The sequence below is a fragment of the Ochotona curzoniae genome, unplaced genomic scaffold (assembly GCF_017591425.1).
Source record: "Ochotona curzoniae isolate NIBS_2020 unplaced genomic scaffold, NIBS_Ocur_1.0 scaffold_1037, whole genome shotgun sequence".
Lineage (NCBI taxonomy): Eukaryota > Metazoa > Chordata > Mammalia > Lagomorpha > Ochotonidae > Ochotona > Ochotona curzoniae.
This window is the reverse complement of record NW_024467083.1, coordinates 32,916,540-32,942,573: the sequence shown is the minus strand read 5'-3', so window position 1 is coordinate 32,942,573 and position 26,034 is coordinate 32,916,540. Positions and strand designations below refer to the sequence as shown.

Here is a 26,034-nt window from a genome sequence, read left to right as displayed (position 1 = left end):
GATACAAATCATGCCAGGACATTTTTGCCCCCTGAAACCTAGGACGAAGGTTTGGGGGGCAGGGACAGAGGAGGTGCTACAGGCAGGGCCTGGGTGGGTAATTTTCGCGATGCCTTCTCTGTGCTGGAGATATGAATGTGTCCCCACTGCTGCGACCTCATGTCGCTTTCCCCTATGGTTTTGTCCTAGGCTTGAGACCTGGGAGTGGCAGCAGCCTCGACTAACTTTCTGTCTTCCCCCCTGGCAGGTACCATGACCAGCAGGATGTAACTAGTAACTTTCTGGGTGCCATGTGGCTCATCTCCATCACATTCCTTTCCATTGGTTACGGGGACATGGTGCCCCACACATACTGTGGAAAAGGTGTCTGTCTCCTCACCGGCATCATGGTGAGTACCCACCTCTGCCTGTTACCCTGCCCTCAACACGCGGCCGAGAGCTCTGAGCACACATGGAGGGGCTGTCACAGCTGGGGGCTCAGGGCCTGCTGCTGTGGGTCGGCAGGCCTGCATACGTGCCCCCCCCGCCCCCCCCCCCCGGCATATAGAAAGGCAGACTGCAGTCATGGCCCACTTCTCAACCAGCTTTGCTGGGGCAGAGAATATGGTTCCGGGTCCTAGCACCCATCACAACCCCCACGGAGCAGCTGGGGAAGTGAGCTACTGGTCTGACCTTCTGCTCCCCACTCTGCTGCCTGCTCTTCTCATTGCCCCTCCTCCCTGTCCCCTGGGACCCACAGGCCTGGGCACAATTCCTGATGAACTCACAGAGGGAGGGATTAGGGAAAAGAGCAACCAAACAGGCGCCACAGGGTCCAGCATCCAGAACTGGCATTGGAGCTTTGTTTGCACCTGGCCCCGGGCCAGCTCTCAGCTTCCCCAGGCCTTGGTTCCCACACATGCCTATGGAGTTGTCCGGCTCTGAGAGCTAAGTCCTGTCCAGCACGGGCACCTGGCAGGGATGTCTCTGTACTCCAAGTGCCCAGCAGGTATGCAGCATGCTTGCAAGGTACATTTCTTGGCCCATCATTCTGTTGCTCCCCCACCCACCTGCACATACCTGCTCCCAGAGGCCTGTGTCTCTCAGATGCCCTTGTTCACACAGTATATTGAAAGAATCTGCGAGTGAGGGGAACTCAGGTCAGGGCCCCGGGGCAAGGTGCTTGCTTTCGGAACCTCAAACTCTCCAGCATAGGTGGAAGGTCTGCCCACACCTCTCTTGGCACCAGACAAAATGACACCCACTGAGGTGCCTTGTGAGGATGAGGCCCCTGAGAGTCCCCAACCCGCACAGCTGTTCACTTGGGAGCAGGAGAGGCAGCCCCTTGGCTTTGCCATGCCTGGGATCCAGAACCTCCAGCCCAGGATCTCAGAACACAGTGTCAGAGCAGTGGGGCTATCTCTGCACGGGCTGAGGTTTAAAGAGGAAGGCTTGTGACAAAGGCTGGAAACTTTGGAGCAGAGGGAGAGACAGCTGGAGGGGCGGGGTGTGTGTGTGTGTGTGTGAGCACACGCATGCTGTGGGTCCCCAAACAGCTCCTCTCCCACCCCACCCCTCCATGTCCCCTCTCCTCCACAGATTCCCTCCCTCCCCACTTTTTCAGAAAGGTCAGGAGCTTCTTCCTGTAGCAGGAAGGTGGGCTGTGTGCCTCCTGCAGGTGCCTACTGACACCTCCTAGGTCTGAGGGTTCCCCTCCCCAGGCTACTCCCCAACTAGGCCTATTGTCCTCTCTGGCCCTACAGAGCAAAGGAGGCCCCGGGACCAGAGAAAGAGAGAGTCGGTGGATCTCCCGATCTGGACATAGCCCCCTCCCCGTTTTCTGTCGCAAAGCCAGGGCAGCCCACACGAGCAGGCAGCCTCTGAGGCAGCAGTTAATGACAAGAGGCTTAGCGCCGGGGCTGGGCTAAATCGCGGCTAAGTGTGAGGCTTTAGAACAAACAGCGCCCGGCGTTTAGTAGGAGTGTGCCTGGCACAGCTCCAGCTGTCACCAGGAAACGGGAGAGAGCAGCTTCCTCCCAGAAAGCACTGAAATGCCGCCTGAAGGGCAGCGCGCCCCTCGGAGGAGCCGCGTGGGGCGTGCGGTGTGTGCAGCTCTCAGCAGGCCTGCACGGGAGGGAGGCCTGCCTCAGAGCCCACCACCCGCTGTGCCCACACCCTGCAGGGAGCGCGTGTGATTTTTAAATGCCGGCCATTCTCCCTTGAGAATGTCCAAAAACAAGCAGCCCTGTCCATTTCCCGACCCCAGCATTTTCCGGGACTCCTGCACTGTTGTTCTGACCTGGCTCTTTGGAGCTGGCTCCACCCCTCACCGCCGCCACTTCCCCCTGGCCAGGATGATGGCTTACCTTGCTGCCAAGGTACACAGCCCTGACGGCAAGTAGGGGAGCATTTTGCTCCCTGTGGAGTAAGAGCGATCAAAGCAGAACAAGCAGGTGGGTGAGTGTACACCTTCCCTAGGAAGGGCCTAGCACCTGCCTTTCATCTCCCTCCGCCCATCCCCTGCGGCACAGACCGGTGCCCCTTCTGTACCCAGCCTCAGCGTGCTTGTTTGCACCTGCTCTCAAGGCTTTTACACACATCGCAGCCGCTTTCCTTGCTCTGAGGGCCAGCCACAGCTGTGAACCCGAGTGGCATTTCTCCATCAAATGTCACTTTTCTCGCTGAGTCACTCCTTCCAGGGACTTCACGTTTGCTGAGGCTCCTGCCCCTCCCACTTCCCAAGCAACCCCGTGTCTGTCCCCACTCCCATCCTCCCCCTACCCTTCCCACCTCCCCGTGATTACTGCCAGTGCCTCCACTAAAGGTAGGGCTTCCTGTTTGGTTGCCATGGACACCGTGAAGGCCCAGGCAAGGCCTGCTTAGGAAGAGAAGGGAAAGATTTGTGTGTGCGGGTTGTAAATAGTCTTAATCATTGTTTTCTCTTGGCAACACCAGTAACGGTGTAATTATCAACCATTAAAGTGGGGTATATAATTGTCTGACATGGCTGGTGCAGACCTGGCATGTTGGAGAGCTCTCCCCCCCACAACCAAGATGTCCAGGGGCTAGCACCTTTCCAGGGGTGGGGCATATTTGAGAGAACAGTTTCCAGAAAGCAGAGAGAGAGAAAACCCTGGCCATCTTCAGCAGCCAGCACTGGAGATGGCTATGGCTGCTGATATTCCACTGGATGGCCTTTGGGTGCTGCAGTCACCAAGACGGGCCCCAGGTCTGTACGGCAGGAGCTGGATCGCAGGAGAGCTGCCCTCTGAAGCTGGGCTCGCTCTGCGAGCCTGCCCAAGTTCCAACCAAATTATCCAAAGACTTCTGGATGTCCACGCCATCCCCATCCCGCCCCCAGGAACCCCCTGAGGGCTTTCTGAGAGATGCCACTCTGAACTGCAAACGGAAAGTGATGATGATGGAAAAGGTAGTACAGATTGAGTCATCCAGGGAGGGAAAAAAGAGGGCTCAAGGAGACATCTGCTTTGTGTCAGTTTCAGAAGATGGAGCTCCTCCCGAAACACCTTGGTTTGCAAGCAGGCCCTGTTATTTCAGCCGATTCATGGGATCCGAGCAGAGACAGAACCTGCCCGGAGATCCTCCAGGCCGCCCTCCTCTGGGTGTCAGTTTCATTTATGCCTTCTTCTCTTTTATGCTTCTTTTGCTAAGAACACCTCATGCTTCTCCCCCTGGGGATATTTGATTTTTTTTTCCAGCTTGTAAGGTTTTCCAGCTGGAAAATGTGTATTGGAAACCAGAAGTGGGAGGACCAGTGTGGAGGAGTCTTGGGGCTCAGAATTGAATCCAAATCATGGATGAATTAGGCATGTTTGCTCCGTTCCAGCCACCCTATTCTGTGCTCACCTCATACTCCCTGCTGGCCCACATACCATGGAAGGGTCCCACCTCCTGACAGGTGGGCAGTATCCCAGAGCCTCCCACCCTACTCCTATGAAACCTGGAACTGGGCAGAGCAGAGACCCCAGGATCCAGTTGGTGTCCGCTGCAATGCAGGGCTTGAGCCCAGGGCAAGGAGCTGAGTTACGGCTCTGCCCCCGCAGGGGCAGCTATAGTGACAGCTGTTCATCTTTGTTGCTGTCCTGCTCCACTGTCCTTTTCCAACATTGACCCCCTCTATGCCCTCTGGGCCATTACCAAGAATCCCTAGGAGGAAACCCTCACGCAGAGAGCATGAAGCCAGCCTGTGTTCTACAAGCCCTCCCTGGCCACGGCCTGGCACTATCAGGAAGACAAACTCATCCACGTGCAGTGCCCCAGCACCCCCAGAGGAGCATAGGTGACCAGTGGGCCTCACAGACGAGCACAGGAGGGCCTGGTGTGTGTGCATGGCAGGAATCCCTGGGGGCTCCATTTCCCCTGTGGGCTCAGAATTTTTTTTTAAAAAGACGTGTTTGTTTATTCAAAAATCAGAGCTACAGAAGGGTAGGGAGAAAGAGAGAGAGATCTTCCATCTGACCAGTCACTTCCCAGATGGCTTCAATATCCAGGGATGAGCTGCCAGAAGCTTCATCCTGGTCTCCCACATAGGCGGCAGGCGTCCAGACACTTGGGTTATCCTCCACTGCTTTTCCCAGGTCACAAGCAGGGAGCTGGATCGGAAGTAGAGCAGCTGGGTCACAAACCAGCACCCATGTCAGATGCCAGTGTCACAGGAGATGGCCTCATTTGCCACAACACTGGCCACAACTGAGAACTTGTGACTCAGATCTTAGGGTTCATATTCTTCCTTCCCCTCTCAATCCTGGCAGCCAATCCTTTTTTCTTATTCCTTGGCTTCTCCCCGGCTCCTCCCGCCTTTCCCTCTATTGGGCTTGTTGTTTAGGATACAGCACAGCTTGTTCCCCATCTCATTCTCTGCTCCAGCTCTCCCTCCCTCTATCCCTGCCTCCCTCTCACTCCGGCCATGGCCTTCTGCCCAACACTTCCTGAAGGTTGCTGATGACCAGCTGTGTCTTCACAAGTTGCCCCTGAATGGGAATAACCATGTTTGGCATCCTTAGGGTGACTTTCCTTGTAACATTCACGTTGTGGATTATTCAAAAAAAATTTGAGCGTATCCCCCACCTCACATTTACATTACAATTGGGGACTGAGAATCCACTCCCTCCCCAAGAAAGATGTCCATGAAGGAATCTCTTTACCTTTAAGTGGAAAAGAAGCAAAGTGTCACCTACCTCTGGGCCCCCCATTAGCTTCCTCCTATATGACAGGTGGACCCTTGGTGAACATTCTCAAAGGAGAAAACCCCTGTATCCAGCTGGCCAGGCTACAGTCCATGGAAAGAAACTCCATCTGTCCCTGGAGGTGACTGAAAGTGGAAGATGATTGCTTGCTTTGTTGGGATTCCCAAGTGGCACAGAGAGCTAGGAGACCCCTCACCACCACCACCACTTGAGACTGGTGGCACCCCAACTCCCAGGAAGGGAGAGCCTGGAGCCTGGGGAGAACCTCTCTATCTGATGTTCCATTTTTAACACTGTGACAGATCCCTCCTTTCGGGCTTTGGCCCCAAAGCACTTCTGGAACACTGCATAAAGGCGAAGGGCTGGCCCGGGGTCTGGCTGAGGGAAGGCACACACATCTTCCCTCTAGGACAGCTCCTTTCAAGCTATTTTTTGCCTTTGGAGGCCTGGCCGAAGGGACCGCAGCTGCAGAGCAGGCTGGCCAGCCGATACCCATTTCCTTTGAAAATTGGGCACAGAGTCTCCTGCAAGCCACAGATGCCAGGGCACACAGCTGTGCTGAAGAAGAGAAGAAAATGAGGTCGGAACAGCAAAGTTGACGCCGCCGCAGCTCTTGTGCCCTTGCAACCGCGCTGCGGACCCAAGCAGCAAGGCATTCTGGGCTGTTTTAAAGAGAACCCTTGCGGAAATCCAAAGGAAAGCACCATCCACTTTAGGCAAAATCTCACACAGCCCATGGGAGAAACAGAGAGAGAGAGGGAGGGAGACCAGGCAGGTGAGAGCAGGGAGATGTTCCATCCAGCAAGCACTGCTCCTAACTGTTGAGAGTAGAGCACTTTTGGAAAACATCCTCTTCTACTTCTTATGTATTTGTAAAACCTGCTGAGCCCAAATGTCACTGATAGCTGCCTTCCCTGCCAGGACCCCAGACTGCTAAACTGGCTTCTTGGCAACCAGAATTTCTATTTGTATCTAGCAGCTGATTTGTTGGCTTTAGTGAGCTCATCTTCTATCCTGGGCCCAGAGTGAGAGTCCATCCCATCCATGTTCATTATTCCCTGTGGGGACTCAGTCCAAGAGGGATTTTCCTCTGCCTCCAGTGGTCAAGAAACATCAGGGAGGATGAGCATTAAAACCCAAAGGCCAGGGAGGTTGGCTCAGCTGCTTTTCTTCCCCGCTCATTTCCCAGTATGCCCCATAGGAGGATGAGGAGGGCCCCCCAGGAGTCCTGCAATTCTGTGACTCTTCCTTGCACTTCAACCCTGGAAATCTGTAGGGTGCTCCACAAGTTCACTGAGCATCCTGCTTTTAGGCGGGAGTGTCTTGCAAATCTCTAGTGATCCATGAGCTTCATCATGAAAGCAGGGAAAGCTACAACTCCCCATTGCTGAGTCACAGCCTGGAAGACCTTCAGGTAAAAAACCCAACTGTGGAGCAAGCACAGGCAGGGAACACGCACGCTCCTGCTAACCGTGTTCCCGCTGGGAAGCTGTATTTAGGGGAAAATGTGTGGCCTCATCATCCAACTCTTTGCAAGCAAGCTTGCACATGTCAGTAGCTTTCACATCCCAGATCCATCCAGTGCCAGGGCCTCCTCTCCTCCCAGGGCGGGAACGCAGGTCTGCTGTGTCCTGGACCTCCTGCCTACCCGCACAACCTAGGAGGGGACCTGGTGGTTGCCCATTTTAGCCTCAACTCCTACCCTGTTAAGAACCAGGTAGCTCTGTGAACTGCAGCCCCAGGAGGTCAACTGTGTGCAAACAGAAACCACCAGCATTGCAGCATTCCCACACATGACTGGAAATGCCAGGGGCCCCAACAGGTTTTGATGGGTTTGGAGCTTGGACATGATCAGCCAGGGAACATGCATCCTGACACCACTCCCAGGAAACTCCTACAGTAGGCACAGGACATGGGACGTCTTGCCTCTTACTGATGTACTGTCTCTCCTCTGGTCCTCTTGATGTCTCCCCCACCCTATCCCAGGGAGCAGGCTGCACTGCCCTCGTGGTGGCCGTGGTGGCCCGAAAGCTGGAACTCACCAAAGCTGAGAAGCACGTTCACAACTTCATGATGGACACTCAGCTCACCAAACGGGTAAGGGATCAGGTGGCCACAGGGCCTGGGGAAAAGTGGCACCATAAGAGAGGCCAATCAAAAAGGAGGCATGGGATGGGGCTGTGATGGGAGCTCTGATCATGACTGTCAGTGCCAGGCTTCTGTCTCCCACAAATGCCTTGGGTGGGAGTCAGGCAACCAAATCACTTGGCCAATAATGAAATCAATAGCGTGCGGCGGTAGAACCCAGACTGAGTAAATCACCCAGCGTGAAGCAACAATGTTTTTGTTTATGCTCAAATATTTTCCTGATTCTCATTGGGATGGCAGTAGACCGCCTGGAAACTATATTGGAAATGTATCTAAATCGAATCCTTGGTTTAAAAAAAAAATCACTGAAAACAATCCTTCCAGTGGAGCCCACATTCCCAAATCACTTGGTTCATCCAAATGTCCTCATCCAATCTTCCCCCTTTTGGATGTTGTGGGACAGTGTTTCTCACCAATACCCTGGAGCAAGTGGCAACAGAGGATGCAAAACTGGCAATAGGAGGGGGGAGAACATTTAGCTGACACCCCACTGGATCATCAGAGAAGAAAGAGCCATTATGGCAGGCACAGAATGAGTCTTGCAGGATAAAAGGAGGCCCAGTGAGCAAGGCAGAAGCTGTTTTACCTAATGACAGCTTTTATGGAAAAATCTTTGGAACTAAAGCCTGAACGAAGGTCAGCAGTATGATTGCCTGAAACAATCTCCTGTTTCCAAGAGCGGAGAGAGCTGACACCCCCAGGGGCTGGGGGGCCAGCCCTCCTCCTGGAGGACTAAAGTGAGTTCAGGGATCTGGGAGCCAGCACGTTTTGATCCATCTGGGTTTTTGAAAGCTAGGGAAGATAGTTGGTGATTAACATGGCAGAGCAGTAAAAATGCGTTCAGAATAGAGACAAAGGCAGAAAGAGAGAACAAAGAGAGGGAGAGAGAGTGACACACAGAGAGCACTGCACGCAGGCTCGCAGGAGAAGGCAGCGGGGGAATGTGCAGTTGCCAAGGGCTCTTCAGCCTCCCGGCAGAATTATTTATGGTGTTTGATTGTTTGGTCTTTGATTACATTTATTGGATTCTTTAAAGAGCCTCTGCGGCTGCTAGAAGAAACAGGGCCGGGCAGATATTCTCATGATATTGACATACAAATGGTCGTGCGAGGCACATGGTAGGTAGCCCTGAGCTACCAGCTGTACCAAAAAAAGCAACACATGTTGGGGGTTGGGGAGCAAGGGAGAGGAGTGTTTGGCTTTGGCCTCCTGGAGAGTCCGTGAGTTTGATTCCCCTCAGCTCCAGCTCCTCACTCCAGCTTCTTATGCAGACTCAGAGAGGTGGCGTTGATGGCTCAGGACACTGGGGCTGTGCCACCCATCTGGGAGACCTGGATTGAATTCTGGGCTACTGGCTTCAGCCTTGGCCCAACTCAGGATGTTACAGGTATTTGGGGGGAATTAATTAGCAGATGGGAGTTCTCCCTTTATCTCTGTCTCTCTCAGACATAAATACATATTAGGAAGAAAAAGGAAAGCATGATCTGTAGTATCAGGATGGCCGCAGTGGAAGAGGGTCTCTGGGGTAAGGCCACCAGCCCCTTCTGCACCATCTGCTCGGCGCACGCGTGAGAGCCAGGGTCGGTCTCAAGGAAGTCACAGCTGTTTTGGTACACCTCTGTGCCAAAACACTGGCATGTATCTCCCCGAAACAATTTAGTACTGTTCCACTGCATTGGAACCACGCACAGGGGAGAGAGATGGTCGCCAGCAGACCTTCTGGGGAGCCATTTGCCAAAGCAGAGGCCTCCCCAGTCCCTGCTTGTTCTCTTTGCTCCTCTACACCAAGAATACACTTTGTAGTTTGTGTGATGCTTTTCACCCTCCCCATCTTTCACCTAGTAAATCAGGCGCTGGAGGCAAATAAAGCTCAGCAAAGCCAGCTCCCTCATCAGCCAGCAAGAAAATCAACCGTGTTTCTGGAATGTAATTGTAGGAGACTGAGATTGTGATGGCTAATTTCCATCTAAAAAAAAAAAAAAGAATTCTCTAAAACCTTCTTTAAGTCTGCCACCTTTGTGAAGAGGCCTAGAAACCAAATCAACAAACATTTATTGCCCACCTGTGAATTAAAGGCACTTTTGAAGATTTACTTCTTTTTATTTTTTATTGGAAAAGCAGGTTTATAGAGAAAAGGAGAGACAGAGAGAGAGAGAGAGATTGTCCATCTGTTGGCTCACTCCCCAAATGGTCGCAATAACCAGAGCTGAGCTAATTCCCAAGCCAGGAGCCAGGGGCTTCCTCTGGGTCTCCCATGTGGGTACTAGGTCCCAAGAATTTGGACTATCCTCTACTGTTTTCCCAGGCCACAAGCAGGGAGCTGGAAGGGAAGTGGAGCAGCCAGGACACAAACTGACACTCATATGTGATCCCAGAATTTGAAGGTAGAAGATTAGCCAGTTGAGTCACTGTGCCAGCCCCCTAGAAGACACTTTTTAAAATCACATCTCCCTTCTCTGAGAACACTTAATTCTGTTGAAATGTCCCAGAGAAACAAACAACATGAAAGAGCTGGTTCTCCCAGAAGGGAGACACTCCATGCCAGAAGGGCTGGGTCTAGCAGAAGTTCTTTTACTTAAGCGCAAGTGAGCTGAAGCTGTCAGTGACCCTGGCCGGCTGTATGTGTCTTTGTGGGGGGTTGTGCGGGAGGCTCATTTTTGTTCCCCTGTTTTCCTGCTGAGGAGGTCCTGATCTGCCCCGTCCTCTCCAAGGCCCCAGGACACACAGCTGCAGTGGCTGCCAGATCAAACAGACACCCAGCTCTGTGCACCCATGAGCTCCTCCCATCACCCCACCCCACCCCCACCTCGGTGACTTTGCAGAGCCCAGGTGGAAGGAGCTGCTGGCTGCATCATTGAAGCCCTTCGGAGTGGCTTGTTAGTGAGTGAAGATCAGTCTCCCCCCAGGAGCATGCTGCTTTAATTCTTCCAGCAGTTCCAGAAAGGAACTGCAGCCTGTCACTCTTGGACACCCTCAGGGTGTGGTCGTGGCTACTGGCCCTGCAGGCCTCGCTGTGGCGGCCTCAGCCCTACCCGTGAGCACCAGCACTGGCTGTGTTGACTCATGTCAGTGGTGGGGGGAAGGAGTGTGACAGAACAAGGTACAAACCCAGTTCTGGCTTTCCTGGCTTTCCCAGGGCTTGGCTTCTGCTTGTCTCAGTTATCAACCCCGGTGGCACTGTCATTTCTGTATCTAATGCAATCAGATCTTCCCACACTGACTTTTGCAGTGTCACTGCCGCTGTTATTCTATAATTGTAGCTTATTGCCTACCCCTGGGTACCAGATTTTTGCCAGCAAATAACAGAAACTATAAAAAAAACTCTGACACCAGCGTCATAAATGGTAGCTTAAATTACTGGGTCATAGCCCATCTTTTCTGCCCTCCAATTTTCTTTGTCCCCTTCTGTCTGTCCCGTAAGAAGTCAACATGCCTACCTCAGGAACCACCACTGTGGGGAAGAGCTGGTCCTCGTCCTGACACTTAACCTCCAAGAAAGTACTTCTTGCACCAAACAGGGTGGGCTTCCCGGACACTGTTGGCATCAGAGGCCCCAGAGGCATGGGTTGCTGTGTGTGCCACAGCCCCCTTCAGGTCAGCTGGCACATGGGCATGTGCACCTGGCTCAGGCTGTACCCCTTCTCCTTACCACAAAGCTTTCTTGCCCTGAGCACCTTATCCAAATGTGCCACCCATAGAGTCACTGAGAAAAACCAAAACCAAACCATGTCTTTCTTAAATGAGTTCCCTTCCATCCTCTCTATCACTCCCCCAAACCCCACAGCAGCCAGGGATGGGCCAGACCAAAGTCAAAAGCCAGGAACTCCATCTAGGTCTCCCAAGTGGATGCAGGGGCCCAAGCACTTGGGCCGCCTTCTGCTGCTTTCCCAGGCTCATTATCAAGGAGCTGGATCAGAAGTGCAGAGTTTTATGATAATCCTGCTAGAAAACACTTTTTTTTTTTCTGCAGGTCAATTCAAATGCTGCTCTTGATAGGAAAAATAAGGGTGGCCATTGCTGTGGCAGCCACGAGGGGTGCAGCCAGCGGACACTCGCCTGCTGACCCACAGCTGGCTCCCACCAGTGGATTCCCAGAACAAGCCTTTATCACTTTGCAATTTATCAGATAGTCAATGAAGCTGCTGAAATCAGGAATGCTAATTCTTCTCAAAAGAGGATTGTAAATTACATCACATATCAGGATGCTATCCCAGACTGACTGGGTGCAGTTTTTACCAACAGTCACATGCATGGGGAGCTGGGAGGATGCTCAGAGCTGGTCCAGCCCAGATGAGCACATCAAGGCTGAGAGGGTCTAGGGTGGGCCCCAATCTGTGCAGCAGGGCGGACCCTCCCAGGAATCAGTTTGTCCTCAGGCCAACAGGCAGCTCTGCAGCCGTAGCCTGGTGGACTTGTTCAGGAGGGCTATTCCTTGGAACTGTCACCAGTGATTAGGATCCCAGCCAGCTGGAGAGATGAACCAGCTGACTCCAAGCTCCCCGAATGCTCGCCAACCATCAGCTGATAGTGTTACCTGCCATTGGCTACCACACTGCTCTGGGGGTGGTGTCAGACTCCCAACTGGGAACCAGAAATATCTCTGATGCTGCCCAAGGCCCTGCTTGCCTCAGGGTAGGGTCTCGAGTCTCAAGTTCAGGGAGAGCCTCCTGGCAAAGCATGAATGTGGAAAGATAGAAAGGAGGAAGCAGGATGACCAGAGGCATGGAGAGGGCACCTGTGGGAAGCCACAGGAAGTCTGCAGGCCTAGCAGATGGGAAGGAAGACCAGCTTCTCTCCCAGTCTGGGGGTGGAGGGGTGGACGGGTGGCACCCAGCTGTTTCTGTGGAGGCCATGTCTATCATTGCTCCGGTTCCCCCCAGTTCACATGTGTAATTCCTTGAAATACTCCAGGGAGCTCAGTCCAGCCCTGCTCTGCTCCACCCTCTAGGCAGGGCACCCTCTGACTGGGCATAGATCCAAGCAGCACTGGGGATGTGGCAATGGTTATTTCCTGGGGGGTCTTCCAGCAGGGTTTCCCAAGGCTGCTGGCCACAGGGGGCACCCAGGAAGGCGGCTCCTTGAGCCACTCTCATATCCTTGACCCAGTATTCCTCCTGCAACCTGGCATGAGGTGGCCAGAGTCTGCCGCTGGCCCAGGAGGCAGGGATAACAGTTGCATGCTTCTGCTTATTTAGGGGGTGGGGGGAGGGGAGAAGGGGTAAGGATGTAATAAGGGAAAGATGCTGACAGGTACTGGGGAGGGATGGAGGTGCAGTGCACAGACTCTGCTACTACCGGTAGTGTGTTCTCAATTCCATCAGCCCTAAAGCTCCATCCACAGCAATTAGGGCACCCTCCAGCCCAGCGCCCACCTCTGTGTTCCTTGGGAACACTGATGTCCTAGTGCCATGTTGCCACCTGTGTCCCTACAAAGACCATAACCTTCAGGAGGGTAGGAATTCTCACTTCCACAGGATCCTCACTCAATGTGGTGTCTAATCCATCGCAGACAAGTGTCAAGGGCACTGTCTGTCAATGTGTTGGCCCAGACAGCCCCGGGAAGTTGGGTGATGGGTGTCGGTGGGGAAGGGAAGCCATGTTCCTGCCTACTTCCTGAGGCTTTCTAGCAATAGGAAGTGGTGAGGAGTGAGGGGAATGAAATGATGGTGACCCGAGTATCCGGCACCCCACTGGTCCACCCCAGAGTGAGCACCCAATAGCTGTGCTTTGCAAGGTCCTGCCCTGGCCCATGAGTCTCCTAGCTCCCCTACCCCAAAGTCAGGGGCGTCCCACAAGCCCATTCCCTGATGGCAATCAGAATGTGGGCATCCATTTAGGCGATGGGGTATTGGGGGAGGTAGTGGACCCACCAGACACCGTTAGTTCATATGCTTAGGAAGGTGTCAGGGAGAATGGCAGCTGGGTTTCCACACATGAGAGACCCTCCCAGCTTCCCAGCCTTCTGAAACTCTCTGCATGGCCACCCTCAGGCCCACCCTGCCAATATGCTGCTCCCCTCTGGAACCCCACCCCTCTGGCTCCTGCACTTGGGAGCCTCTGGGTTCTCACGCCCCAACCCAGCAGGAACGCTCACAGGAAGGATGCTCCCCAGATCTCAGAAGAGATGCCTTCCCTCCACTGCTCCCCACCCCCATAATGCTCAGAGCAGGTGAATTGGTGGGCAGACCTTGGAAACAGTAGCCTTCAGCATCCACCTGGGAGAGCCCTGTGCCGTTAAAAGCCTATTTCTTTTTCTCTTGCAGATATTGATCTACTTAGCACTGTGCCAGGCTGTTTGCTAGCAATTAATTTCCGAGTCAGCACCAGGGCTTGCATTTAACATCACTTTCCAAATACACGGGGGCTTCCTGCCCAGAGCTGTAAAGATGAGGCGACTGCCTCTGCTGGCTGCCTGTGTGCCACGTTGTGACCTCACCCTCTTCCATTTGGGCTGGAGTGAGACAGGAGAGCTGGGCTCTGTCACATTGCTAAGTGAGGGCCACCAGGACTACAATAAAAAGATCCTAGTGTGTCCCTTCCAATCCAAAATCCTGGAAAACAAGGAAGGTGGAGTTCTTGTTTGTTTTTGGAGGGAGGAGGGTTTGTTGTTGTTGTTCATGTGAAGATGAAGTGTCATCAGGTCTTCCTTCAGACTCTGTGGAAATCTGACGGCACCCCTGGACCCTGGCTCTTGTTTCAACTTAGTCGTGAGCTAGCTGTGTGATTCCAGCCTCCCCACGCAGCTCTGGAGCAGTCTCCTCCTGTTTGTAATGGCGATGGGAGCAGCAGGGATTGGGGACAGGTCATCACTAGGGGATTGGGGACAGGTCAGCACTCAGCTCTGCTCCAACTCCGTTTGCCATTTACAGCTTTACAGACTTGGGCTGTGCCTCTGTTGCTTTGTCTATAAAATGGGTATATCTAAACGGGGTTGCCCTGAGGAATGAAGCAAAGAGCTGACAGAGCAAGTTCTCTGATCTGTGCCCAGGTTTCCCAGCCCAGGCTGACTGTGACCCTCATCTCCATTCTACAGCCAGCAGCATGGCCACCTCTGGGCTATGCTTTCTAGATAATGCCCCTTAGGGTCAAGATTGATTATTCCTCCTCATCCCCATTCTAGATAACATAGCATTTGCCTGAAGATCCTAAACACCTCATAGAGCAGCATCACCTTCAGGCTTTCCGGTTGCAAGGGTATGGCCCAAGACCACAATCACAGGACTTTCAGCCTTGGCACCCCATAGCTCTGCCCGCACCCAGGATTGGGGGGGCAATGGATCTGGGCCTCTGCTGATTGTTGTGGATGCCCGAAGTTGGGTGGCCCCTCCAGGCTTTCCTGAGATGCTAAAGAAGCCATGCAGCAACTTGCCCTGCTCCCTGCTGAAGGACAATGGTGTCCCCAGCCCTCTGGGACAAAGGCTCGCCTTCCCAGCTGCCTCTCTCGCCAGTGCACTGCAGGCCGTGAATAGAACCCATAGACTCCCCTCCTCTCTGTCTTCCTCTTCCTCCCCCTCTCCTCCTCCTCGTTGGACGCCCACCCTGTTCAGTGTCTACTCCCTGCCACCTGCTTCCTTTCAGACTAGAGAGTCCCCAGGGTGGGCAATTAAATCCTCTAAAAGCATGTTCACAGTGGGTTTTTACTGCACAAAAAAAGCAATATTTATGTCACTGAGACATTTCTGAGAAGACTTAGCTGTTCTTTTAAAAACATCACTTCAGAGCCAATGAAAAATATAATCCAGCCTTAGTAATAAATTTTGAAAGCACACGCATGCACACACACACACATACACACACACGTTATCAGCCTGGGCCTTCCCACATGTCTCAGCGTTTTTAACAATGTCCCATCTGTTGGTGTCAGTCTGAAGAGGCAGGTCTGTGCTCTCCAGCAGGAGTGAAAACCTTTCTGGCGGCCAGCTGAGTCCTGCTGGGTTGGCCTTCTACACCTCCGGCCCCGGGTCCGTGGGCCTGGGCCAGCGCGTGTGGCTAACAGCCCTGAGACCTGGGTCATCACAGATGCACTGCATTCGTGCTTAATAAGGCATGTTTTCGCTTGCTCACACTGCTAATTGCTAAAGAGGTCTGTGTTTGGCTTCAAACTTTGTCCCCTGCCATCTGGATGCCACCGAACTGTCTCAGCTCCGGGGTGAGCTTGGTGATGGCGGTGGTTTCCATGTCAACAGGTGACAGTGCCGTCTGTGGAAGCAGCGTGCAAGTGTGCAGTGCACAGCCAAAGAGCCAGCCTGGGAAGACGGCAGCTCTGGCTTCACACCTAAGCGCTCTGCGCCGCTCGCCAGACAGTGCTTCAGGATGACGGCAGTTGGATGCCAATTACATTTCCATGTGCAAGTGCAGTGTGAATGTTTTGAGCCGTTTGGGGAAGGAAACAAGGGACTCGTGCATCCCTGGAGCTCCAGTTGGTGGGAAAGATGTTGTCTGCAAGAAAACCTCTTAAAATCTTCCACTGATAGGAAATCTGTTCCTGCTCTTCAGTCGGGGGAAACGCACCCCTACGCACTAAGTGGGGATTGCAGGGAAAGCAGGGAGCTGTGTATCTGAGAGCAGCAGCATCTTCTTTTTATCTCCTTGGGACGTAGCCAAGGCTCAAGGTCTTGCTCATGCAGCTTGCCTAAAGACAGCCTTGGTAACAACCCCTGAGAGGCGGTGCTGAAATAATGAAGGAAGGGAAAAAGATACAGCCCCTGCACTGGGCACCCCGGGCTGTTCTGCCCAAGGGAGGAGTACACAAGGTCCGCATTCATCCCCTTTCCTAGGACTGCCATGGTTGAGCACCACAGAAGCCTTTCCTTTGCGGCAGGCCCCAGCAGCAAACATGGAAAAACATGCTCTGGCAACCCAGGAGAATGCCCCTAACAGGAGCCTGCTCTGTTTAACTTTCTGTAGATCAAGAACGCTGCCGCCAACGTCCTTCGGGAAACGTGGCTCATTTACAAACACACGAAGCTGCTAAAGAAGATTGACCATGCCAAAGTCAGGAAGCACCAAAGGAAGTTCCTGCAAGCGATCCACCAGTGAGTATGCCAGCGTGGCAGCCGAGCTAACACACGGCCCCATTGGTGGCTTTTCATGTGTTTAGGAGGCATGGAACGGAATCCATTCTGTCCTATGTAGTGAACATTCAAGTGGAGAAGTGGGCCCAAATCTGTCTGTTCCCTTACTGCACCTAGCATGTGCCAGGCATTGGGCAGGCTACTGCAACAGGTGGAAAGTGGAGTGGGTGTTTTTGAGGTTCTGCACAAAGACATACAGTGACACATAGACGCACATGCACACATGCATAGACATATAGACACACATGCACAGACATACATGTACACAGAGATAGATGCACAGTCATACATACATAGACATGTAAGGCACACATATGCACAGACCCAGACACATGCACATATATGCACACAGATGTATAGACACACGTGCACATACAATGCATATATGCACAGAGAAATACACATGTGTGCACAGTTGTGCATATATGAACATACAGGTGCCTACGTGGCATGTGTGCGCACATATACAGGTGTGCATTATATGAACATGCACACATGTACAAAGATATACAGATACGCATGTGCATACAGATGCATGCACTCAGAGACACAGACACATGTGCACAGACACACATGCACACACAACACATGTGTTACACGAGCACACATGCACAGACAGGTGCACACATGCACACACAGATGCACACAGACACACAGACGCATGTGCGTAGACATACATGCACACTAGGCATGGCAATGCCAGTGCAAGCCATCTGATGCTTTCTGTGACAGAGGAAACATTGTTCTCAGCATGATGGAGGAGCCAAGGATGGCAGCATCCGTCTGGACTTGAAGGGTAGAGGGAGCTCCTTCCCAGGTAGCAGGCAGAGGCAAGAAGGCAGACAATGCCTGGAGGGAAGCAAGGACATGAAGGACATGAAAGTGATGAAAGCAAGCATGCTCAGGGACCGAAGCTTGCTTTCCTGGAGATCCAGACAAGCCGTTGATTGTGTCAGTTGTTTCCCAGGTTCAAGTTCCCTGCTGACCAGGGTTCAGAATCAGATGGTTGACAGGGCTGTAGGGCTGGCTGGTGGGGCTGAGCCTTGTGGACTTCAAGGGAGTGGCTGTTCCTACTCTCCTCCACAGACTGAGGAGTGTCAAGATGGAGCAGAGGAAGCTGAGTGACCAAGCCAACACCCTGGTAGACCTCTCCAAGGTGAGTGCAGCACTGGCAGATGTCGTGCAGAGCTCTCAGACACTGGTATCTAGGCCTCTCAGGAGTTAGGAAAACGAGAAACAGTTCCTTGGTTTAAAAAAAAAAAATCAAGAAGGGAAAAGAAAAAAAAATCATCTTTGGAGACCCAGCATTATGGTGCAGTGGGTTAAGTCACCTGCTGAAATGCTGGCATCCCTTTTGGGAGCAGCAGCTTCAAGTCCTGGCAGTTCTACTTTCAATCCAGCTTCCTACTAGGGGACCAAAGTGGAATTGCTGGCTCTTGGCTTTCAGCCTACTCTGGATCTGGCTGTTGAGGCCATTTGGGAAGTGAACCAGTGGCTCTCCCACTTTCTCTGATACTCTGCTTTTCAAATGCAAGTCTTTAAATAAATAATCATCTATAGGGCAGGCATTTGGTGCAGCAGTTAAGCTGCTGCCTAGGATACCCATATCTCATATCGGCATGCTCCTCAGTCCTGCTCAGCTTCCAATCCAGCTTCCTGCTAATGTGCACAGATCAGGTACTTGGGTCCCTGTCACCTGCATAAGAGACAGACCTGGTTCCCTGTTTCAGTCTGTCTCAGCTCCTCTAGCTACGGGAGGCATGTAAGAAGTGAGCCAATAAACAGATGGATGATCTCTGTCTCATCATGATCTGGGTTCAAGCATTTTACATTTGCAGCCTACCTGTGCATCTTTGTATGCTTTCAAACCTAGCATTTGTTCCCTACAGTAAAGGGCTCAGGTTTCCCTTTGATTTGGACCGGGTCACTGATCCACTCATGTTTTGGGAGGCATTGTTTCCTGGGCTTCCAGAAGAAGCTGGGAGTTGACTCCAGGATGGAGCACGTTGACGAGGGCTGGGAGCAATGAGGGTCACAATGACCCCTGCAGTCCACCTCGGATGTTCCCACTGTGCTGCTGTCCTGCATCTGCACCACCAAGTGCTTCTAGGCCCAGTTGAGTTCCGGTGGCAGCGGGCACCTTACTGTACTGCTTGGAGCCCTTGCTGGGGTGTAGGTCATCCTACCCCACTACCGGCTGAGCTTCTGGTGCATGAACTGCCATCAGCATTGTAAGGAAACCTTAAAGGTGCCCTGGCGGAGCTGGGAGTAGGTGCCACTGACCACGAGGCCTCATCCTGCTCAGTTCCTCTTCCTTACTCCCTCTAATAGAACAGTGTATCCACAATGGAGCCCAGGGCCAGGCTGTGACAGAACATCTCAGCAGACATTGGGACCCACCATGGAGTACACTCCCTGGATAAACAGGAAGACCCTTTCTGACAAACTCAGCACTCTGTGGCGAGAGGGAGCCCTCCGAGTCTGCAGGCCATGGAGTCATGTGTAGGTGCTTTGTTCAGAAGGACTGAATCTAAGCGAAGGCAGTCAGGGAGGAAGGGGCCTGGCACAGCGGCGCAGGGTGAGGGGGTGCAGTGGGAGTTGGGAAGTATGTGCTTGGGTGGAGGGTGGGGTCTGTGAAAGCCCGTGGGAGGGCACAGGGAGGACTCAGGGGAGAGGCGAGGGTGTGTAGGAGTACTAGGAGCAAGGGGAGGGTTCGATGTCCGAAATGCTCTGGGCCTGGGTTTTTAAGGAATTTATTCTAAGGCAAAAAGGAGTTTCTTCCTAGGCAGAACCTCAAAATAGGCCTTGGTCGGCCTTCAGGACTGGCTAGAGCTCAGGCCAGGGGGCACTCTCCCCACTTTCTCCCTTTCTTTCCTGTCACCTGGCCACTTCAGCCCCCTCCCTCCCTCTGCGCACCTGTTTCCATGGCAGAGCGTGAAGTGCGGCAGCCCCCAGTCCTTGTTATCCTTTTAGCCATAGGTAAAGGCTTCTTTTTCTTAAGTCAGAGACAGAAAGAGCTTCCATTTGCTGATTCACTCCCCTCAAATGCCCACAGCAGCCAGGGCTGGGCCAGCCCAAAGCAAAGCCGCAGATTCAATCCAAGTCCCCTGTGTGGATGGTGGAGCCCCAACCACTTGAGCCACCACCATGGCCTCCCAGATGTGCATCAGCTGGAAGCAGGAATTGGAAGCAAAACTGGGACTGAAATATAATACCCTGGCAGCTTCTGACATGAGCTACGGGCAGCCCAAGCAGCTTTTTAACTGCTAGGCCAAGCTGCCCCTGGTCTTTATTATAAATCCTCAGAAGAAATCAGGTGATTGGTCAGTTCGAGTCATGTACCCATCCCCAGAGCAATCAGCTGTGGCAGGGAAGAGTATTTGATCGGACAAAGGGGCCCATCCTGTGAGCTTCAGCAACGAATGGCCCAACACAATACACTCAAAGGTGTTCCTTCTTTTTCTTTCTTCCTTCCTTCCTTCCTTCCTTCCTTCCTTCCTTCCTTCCTTCCTTCCTTCCTTCCTTCCTTCCTTCCTTCCTTTCTTTTTAGCTTTATAAAGGCAAATATAGGGGCATCCCATATGGGTGCCAGGGCAAATCCCAGTTGCTCTTCTGATCCAGCACCCTGCTTGTGGCCTGGAAAAACAGCAGAGGATGGCTCAAGACCTTGGCCACCCATGTGGGAGACCTGAAGGAAATTCCTGACTCCTGGCTTTGGATCAGCTCGGCTCCATTTAGGTAGTAAACCAGTAGACCAAAATCTCTCTCTCTCTCTCTCTCTCTCTCTCTCTCTCTCTCTGTCTCTCTCTCTCCCCCTCTCTGTAAGTCTGCCTTTCAAATTAATAAATCTTAAAAAAAATACTTACAACAACACAGAAGGAGAGAGAGAGAGAGAGGTCATCCATCTGCTGGTTCACTCTTCAAATGGCTGCAGCAGCTGGAGCTGGACCGGCCAAAGCCAGGAGCCTAGAATTCTATCTGAATCTCCCCCATGGGCAACAGGGGTCCAAACTCTCAGGACATCTTCCCTCACCTTCCCAAGCACATCAACAGGGAGCTGGATCAGAAGTGAAGCTGCCAGGACCTGAACTGGTACTCCAATACTGGATGCCAGTTTTACAGGCAGGAACTTCATCCACTGCCCCCCACCACACCTGCCCCGAGGTGTTCCCTCTTAAGAGCAGTGTTGCCTGGGCCACCTCTTTCACATGGGAAGCAGAGGTACAACTAACTTTTGTGCCTGCCTTCCTTTTGGCAGTGCCACCCTGGCCTTTCAGGGAAATGTGGGATGGGGCAAGGGTCCTGGAAGAGCAGAATGGGTGGAGCAAACCTGAAGAGGCAGGAGAGGCATGCTGGTGACCCAGAACAGGTTAGCTGCAATGAAGGTGTGTGCAGGAAAGGGTTAAGGAAGATTCAGCTGAGCAGCTGTGGGGGACAAGCTGTGGTGGGGGTTGGAAGGGGACAACCTCAGAGATCTACCCAGGAGTGCGCTCTGACCCAAGGTGCTGGCAGTAGCCTGGCATGTGTCGTGTTGGTTCCCCTCCCCCTGGCTTCAGGTATCAGAGCAGTGGCCCTGAGGCCCCACTTTCTATGCTTGTACCTTGCCCTCTTACCCCCCTCTGCCCTCAGGTCCTCCTTAGGTTAAGCATGTAGTGTGTGGCCTTGTTCAGTCACCACCTCACAGCGTGACAGAGCTGGGAGGGTCTGGGCTGTGCTCACTCACCTCCATTGCCACATGAAGGGGATTTTGCCATCCGAGGTCCCTGTGATGACAGCAGGGATGTCTGAACATGCTTGGTCAGCTGAAAGGTTTTTTTAATATATACATGTATGATATGTGTGTGTGTGTGTGTGTGTGTGTGTGTGTGTGTGTGTGTAATTTGAAAGGCAGATTTGCAGAAAGAGAAAAAAAGAGAAGTCTTCCATCCACTGGTTCACTCCCCAAATGTCTAACAGCCAGAGCTGAGCTGATCCGAAGCTAGGAGCTTCTTCCAGGTCTCCCACACGGTTGCAGGGTCCCAAGGACTTGGACTGTCCTCTACTGCTTTCCCGGGGCCACAGGCAGGGAGCTGGGTGGGACATGGAGCAGCCAGGACATGAACTGGTGCCCATAGGGGATGCCGGCACTTGTGGGCACAGGATTTGCCTGTTGAGCCATGACACTGGACCCAGCTGAAGGCGTTTGCAGATGACAGTTCCGATGATGAAGAGAGATGAGGAGGCAAAGATTCAGAGCAACAAAGTGATCATCCCAAGGCTGAGCAGATGGCAGACACTGGTGCAGAGACCAGACCTCGTCAGCACAGCCTGAGGGTCACGTTCATTTGTGATTTGGTGTGTTCAGGCACATGTACACCTCTGAGCAGGGGAGCATCAGAGAAGTCACTCTCCCCCATCCCCACTGGGCATCCACAGGAAGGCACTGTCCTGTCACACCCTGGTGCTGACCCAGCAAATGCCTTCTGAGGCGTGCACTCAGCTGGCAAGCCTCTCCCCTCCCCTCCTCTCTGGCTTCAGCTATTTTGCCACCTGTATTTCTGGGTCCTTTGATTCCTAAAGAACACTGATGTTCTCACCTCTTCTTAGAGTTTGACTTGGAATTTCAGGGAGAATAGGCTCAGGTGTTTCTGGCAGCTCATCAGGGACCCTAACAGCCACAGCCCCTGGGTGAGATGGGGTTGTGGGCAGGGAGGGTTGATGGGCCAGGGGCTGTGACCCAGGAGCTTCATGCCTCCATGTGAAGACAGTTGTACGTCTTGTCCCTGAGTTTCAGGTAGGCAGTCAGGGTGGCCTTGGTTCACTTGCTAGGAGGAACTTGCCAGGCACATGGACTAAGATCCTGCAGACCCACCCAAGGACGATCAGTGCCTGGGGATTGAACCTTGGAGCAGAGCTTAGTGCAGGAGGGTTCTGGGGTGCACCTGTTGGGTGATGTGGGGGCCAGAACGGTCATAACTGGCCTCTGGCTCTAGATGGAGTACAATCCACCAAGGTTCCCAGTTGCTCAGAAGGATCCTCTGGGGACATCAGTATGGCCAAGGCCTTGTGCTTTCTGCATGACCAGGCAGGGGAGGCCCATCTCCCGGTGAGGCAGCTGCCTTGGGCTGGGGATTGTGCCCAAGGAGTCAATTACGTTTGACTTTCTGGCTGCAGGTTGAGAGTGAGGGGTGGAGAGGCACAGTAATTGTGTACTGTGTGTGATGTTGATGAACTCCAGTGTGTGAAGGAGGCCAAGGCCGAGAGAGGTTAAGTGGGCTGATAGAGGGCACAAGATCAGTGAGCTGCAGACTTGAACTTGAGCCTGGTCTATTTATGAGTGCTAGGTTGTCTCTTCCCCACTAGTGTCTGCTATGAAGTGCCTGCAGCCTCGTGAGTTGAGGGGTTGGCGCTTGGGGACCAACTGGGGGGACAGGCTAGAAAGCACTGAAAGGTGCCTTCCCTTTTCCTCCATACATATTTATTCAGTTTTTTTTTTAATTAAAGAGTATTTAGCACAGTAACAGCACTCATGAAAGCACTTCAAAAGGCCTGTGGGAAAGTAAAAGATCATTTCGTTTGGGTGCCAAAAAAGTTTGAAATCCACGTGTGCCTTTTTTTTTTTCACCCTTATCTTTTGTGAACTGCAGACCACCCCCCCACACCCTGTGCTTGCAGGGTGCTGTGGGATATTTGAATAACTGATCATTTGGGATGATTGGCACTTTCATCTCATTATCAATTTTTTTATATAAAACTGAAATTTGAAAGGCAGACAGAGAGCGCTTCTATTCTATGATTTCACTCCCCAAATGAAGCCAGGGGCTGGCAACTCAATTCAGGTTTTTCCACATGAGTGGCAGGGCCCCAACAAATTTGAACCATCACCTGCTGCCTGCCAAGGGTGTGTATCAACTGGAAGCTGAGGTCGGCAGCAGAACTGGGTCTTCAACCCATGCACGTTGATAGCTCCAAAAAGCGTCTTCAGCAGTACACCAAATCCCTCCCCTCCTGTGTCTTTATGTTGGGAGCTCAGGCTCTTCCCTCCCCATTCTTCCCTCAAATATTTACTAGGTTGCTAAGAGCCGTGGTCACCCGCTGTGCCCTGGGACACTGGAACGCCTTCCTCCCAGCTGCCTGGGTTTGGGTGCCTACTTGCTAGCCTCCCTCCGTTCCCCTTGCTCCTGCCTCCCTCAGTCCCTGGCCCTTCTGCTCCTGGTACTTTGAGATGGACTGTTTTAGCTCCCCCACGAGACAGAGTATCCACGGGATATAGAGATTTTTTTTTTAGCCACCCCATGTCCCTGAAAAGCCCATGAGAGCTTCCTCTCTTCCCCGGCTGGATTGGACAGAGCTGGTGTGGGAGTGGCTCCCGCTGTGACGTGGAGGTATGTTCCCCTGTCCCGCACTGACCTGTCACCCCCTCTCTCCACCCTCTGTCCCCACACACAGATGCAGAATGTCATGTACGACTTGATCACAGAGCTCAGCGATCGCAGCGAGGACCTAGAGAAGCAGATCGGCAGCCTGGAGTCCAAGCTGGAGCACCTCACAGCCAGCTTCCACTCCCTGCCCCTGCTCATTGCAGATGCCCTGCGCCAGCAGCAGCAGCAGCTGCTGGCTGCCATCATCGAGGCCCGGGGCGTCAGCGTGCCAGTAGGCACCACCCACGCCCCACTCTCCGAAAGCCCGATCGGGGTCAGCTCCACGTCCTTCCCGACCCCCTACACAAGTTCCAGCAGTTGCTAAATAAAACCCCCCTCTCCAGAAGCTGTTACCCATAGGTCTTAAGATGCAAATCGACTGTCTCCTGGCCATTGGGCCATCCAGAAAAGCGGAGACCAGGCAGCAGGAAAGAAGAGCCACCAAGCTGACCGACTCCCTCTCATCCATCCAGCGTGCTTGACTTGACATGCCTTGAAACCAGAAACGGAAATCTCTGTCTAGGTGCCTCTACTCAGAAGTGGGAAGAGGAGATGGCAGGAAGCAACGCCTCTGGCGGGGCCCTTGCTGCAGAGTTGGTGGAGAACAGAAAGACACGCTCAATCTCAGGTCTTCACGCGGGGGTCCGGAGGGAGGGTCTCGGTGCACTGCAGGAGCCAGCCCAGGAGAAGGGAGTGCAGGGGAAGGAGAGGGGCCCAAGCTTGGGGCCGGGGGGGTCCCTGGAGTACAGCCCTCTCTTTTCCTTTGGCCTAAGAAAGCCTGGGGAAGGGGGTATAACAAAAGCCAACAGAGCTGCCCACAGTTTGCCAAAACCAAATACACCCAATTTAGATGGGAAAAAAAGATACAAATCAAAGCCAGTTTGCCCATCCAATCCTACTCAATGCCCATAAAAGCCCATCTGTGTGTGTGTGTGTGTGTTTGTGCACATGTATGCGCAAGCCTAGGCACACACACACACACAGACACCATTCAGTCCAGCTGTTTTCTTGTTTGAGATTAACCCAAATGATAAAAAGAGACCTGGTACCTTATCTTGCACACAGTAGGCACTCAGTAAATGTGTGTCTGGGTGGTCTGAATCTGAGGTGGGAGTGCTTGCAGCACAGGGAGTAAGCTAGCAATGGCCAGCATTCTGAGTGGCACCCTAGAGGCAAGTCCCTCCAGGCCAGGGTAGGTTGCTCAGCCCCGCCTGTGCACCATGCCTGATTTGAGATGAATGCCAAGCCACAGCTGTTTGCATTCGGGAGGGCTAAGATAGCAATTTCTGTGGAGTTTTCTTTTTGCATCCAAGCAAGCTGGGTTTCAATGGAACCACATGACCTGATGTTTGTGTCAGGAGTCAGGAACAGAGGCAAAGCGGTGACATCTAGCAAGTAGATGTACCCTTGGGGGGTTTGCTGAGCTGTGTCTGTCCAATCCCAGGCCATGGAAGTGCGAAGTTGCACAGCTTCCCTGGGAGCCTCTAGGGCTGGGAGGTGCAGTGATGGCAAGCCTGCCCTAAGATGTTGTGACAGTAAGGGGAGCCCTTAGGGAACCGTATAGATGAGGTAAGAGTTCCAGGCAGGGTCATTCAAAGCCTGTCGTCCCCCTACCCCTGTCCCATTCCATTCTCAGTGCAGACAAGTCCTAAGCATCTTCAACTCCAAGACCCTTCAGGAGCAGCAAGGTCCAGTACAGGAACAGGCCCCAAAAAGTCCCTTCCATTGCTTCGTGATCTGACAATATTGTGTTGCAAAAGCCAGCATGCTATCTGTCATTTCTCCCATGCAGAGGTCCAGCTTCTGCCTGTGGAAAACCAATGCTACCATACGGGCTATTTCATCTCTTTTGGGTCAAACAAAAGAGAGCTGCTTGCCTGTGGGTGTCAGCTCGGGTCTAGCTGGGCCCTGAGGACAGCAGCTGCACGCGAAAAGGCAGTGCCTTGCTGTGCAGAGTTCTCCTCCGCAACACAGGCCCATGCGCCGGTGGGACAAGGGGCTCACTGGAAGCAGAAGGTAGACCACCCGAGCAGGAGAGCTGCTCTCTGGCTAATCCTCACCTGTGTCTCTAGCCATCGCTGCTGTTCCTTCATGGTGTGTCTCCCTAGCTCCCATGAACGTTTTCATGTGAGTTGTTTTGCATATCAGAGATGCCACGCCTGCTGCTGTTTTTTTTTTTTTTTTCCTTGACTGTCTCTCAGCAAACTACTTCCCTGGAAGATACCT

The 26,034-nt window shown here is 52.9% G+C and overlaps 1 protein-coding gene across 2 annotated transcripts in view; it reads left to right on the top strand.

The window, feature by feature from the left end:
* Nucleotides 1–24,156, top strand: part of KCNN3 (potassium calcium-activated channel subfamily N member 3) — a 149,366-nt gene extending 125,210 nt beyond the window's left edge. For both annotated transcript variants that reach the window (XM_040998555.1, XM_040998554.1), the window contains 5 exons: nt 248–389; nt 7,173–7,283; nt 16,242–16,369; nt 17,495–17,564; nt 23,837–24,156. In XM_040998555.1, the coding sequence (XP_040854489.1) occupies nt 248–389; nt 7,173–7,283; nt 16,242–16,369; nt 17,495–17,564; nt 23,837–24,133 (748 nt within the window). In that variant the 3' untranslated portion in view covers nt 24,134–24,156. The remainder of the gene's footprint in view (nt 1–247; nt 390–7,172; nt 7,284–16,241; nt 16,370–17,494; nt 17,565–23,836) is intronic.
* Nucleotides 24,157–26,034: the final 1,878 nt, after the last annotated feature.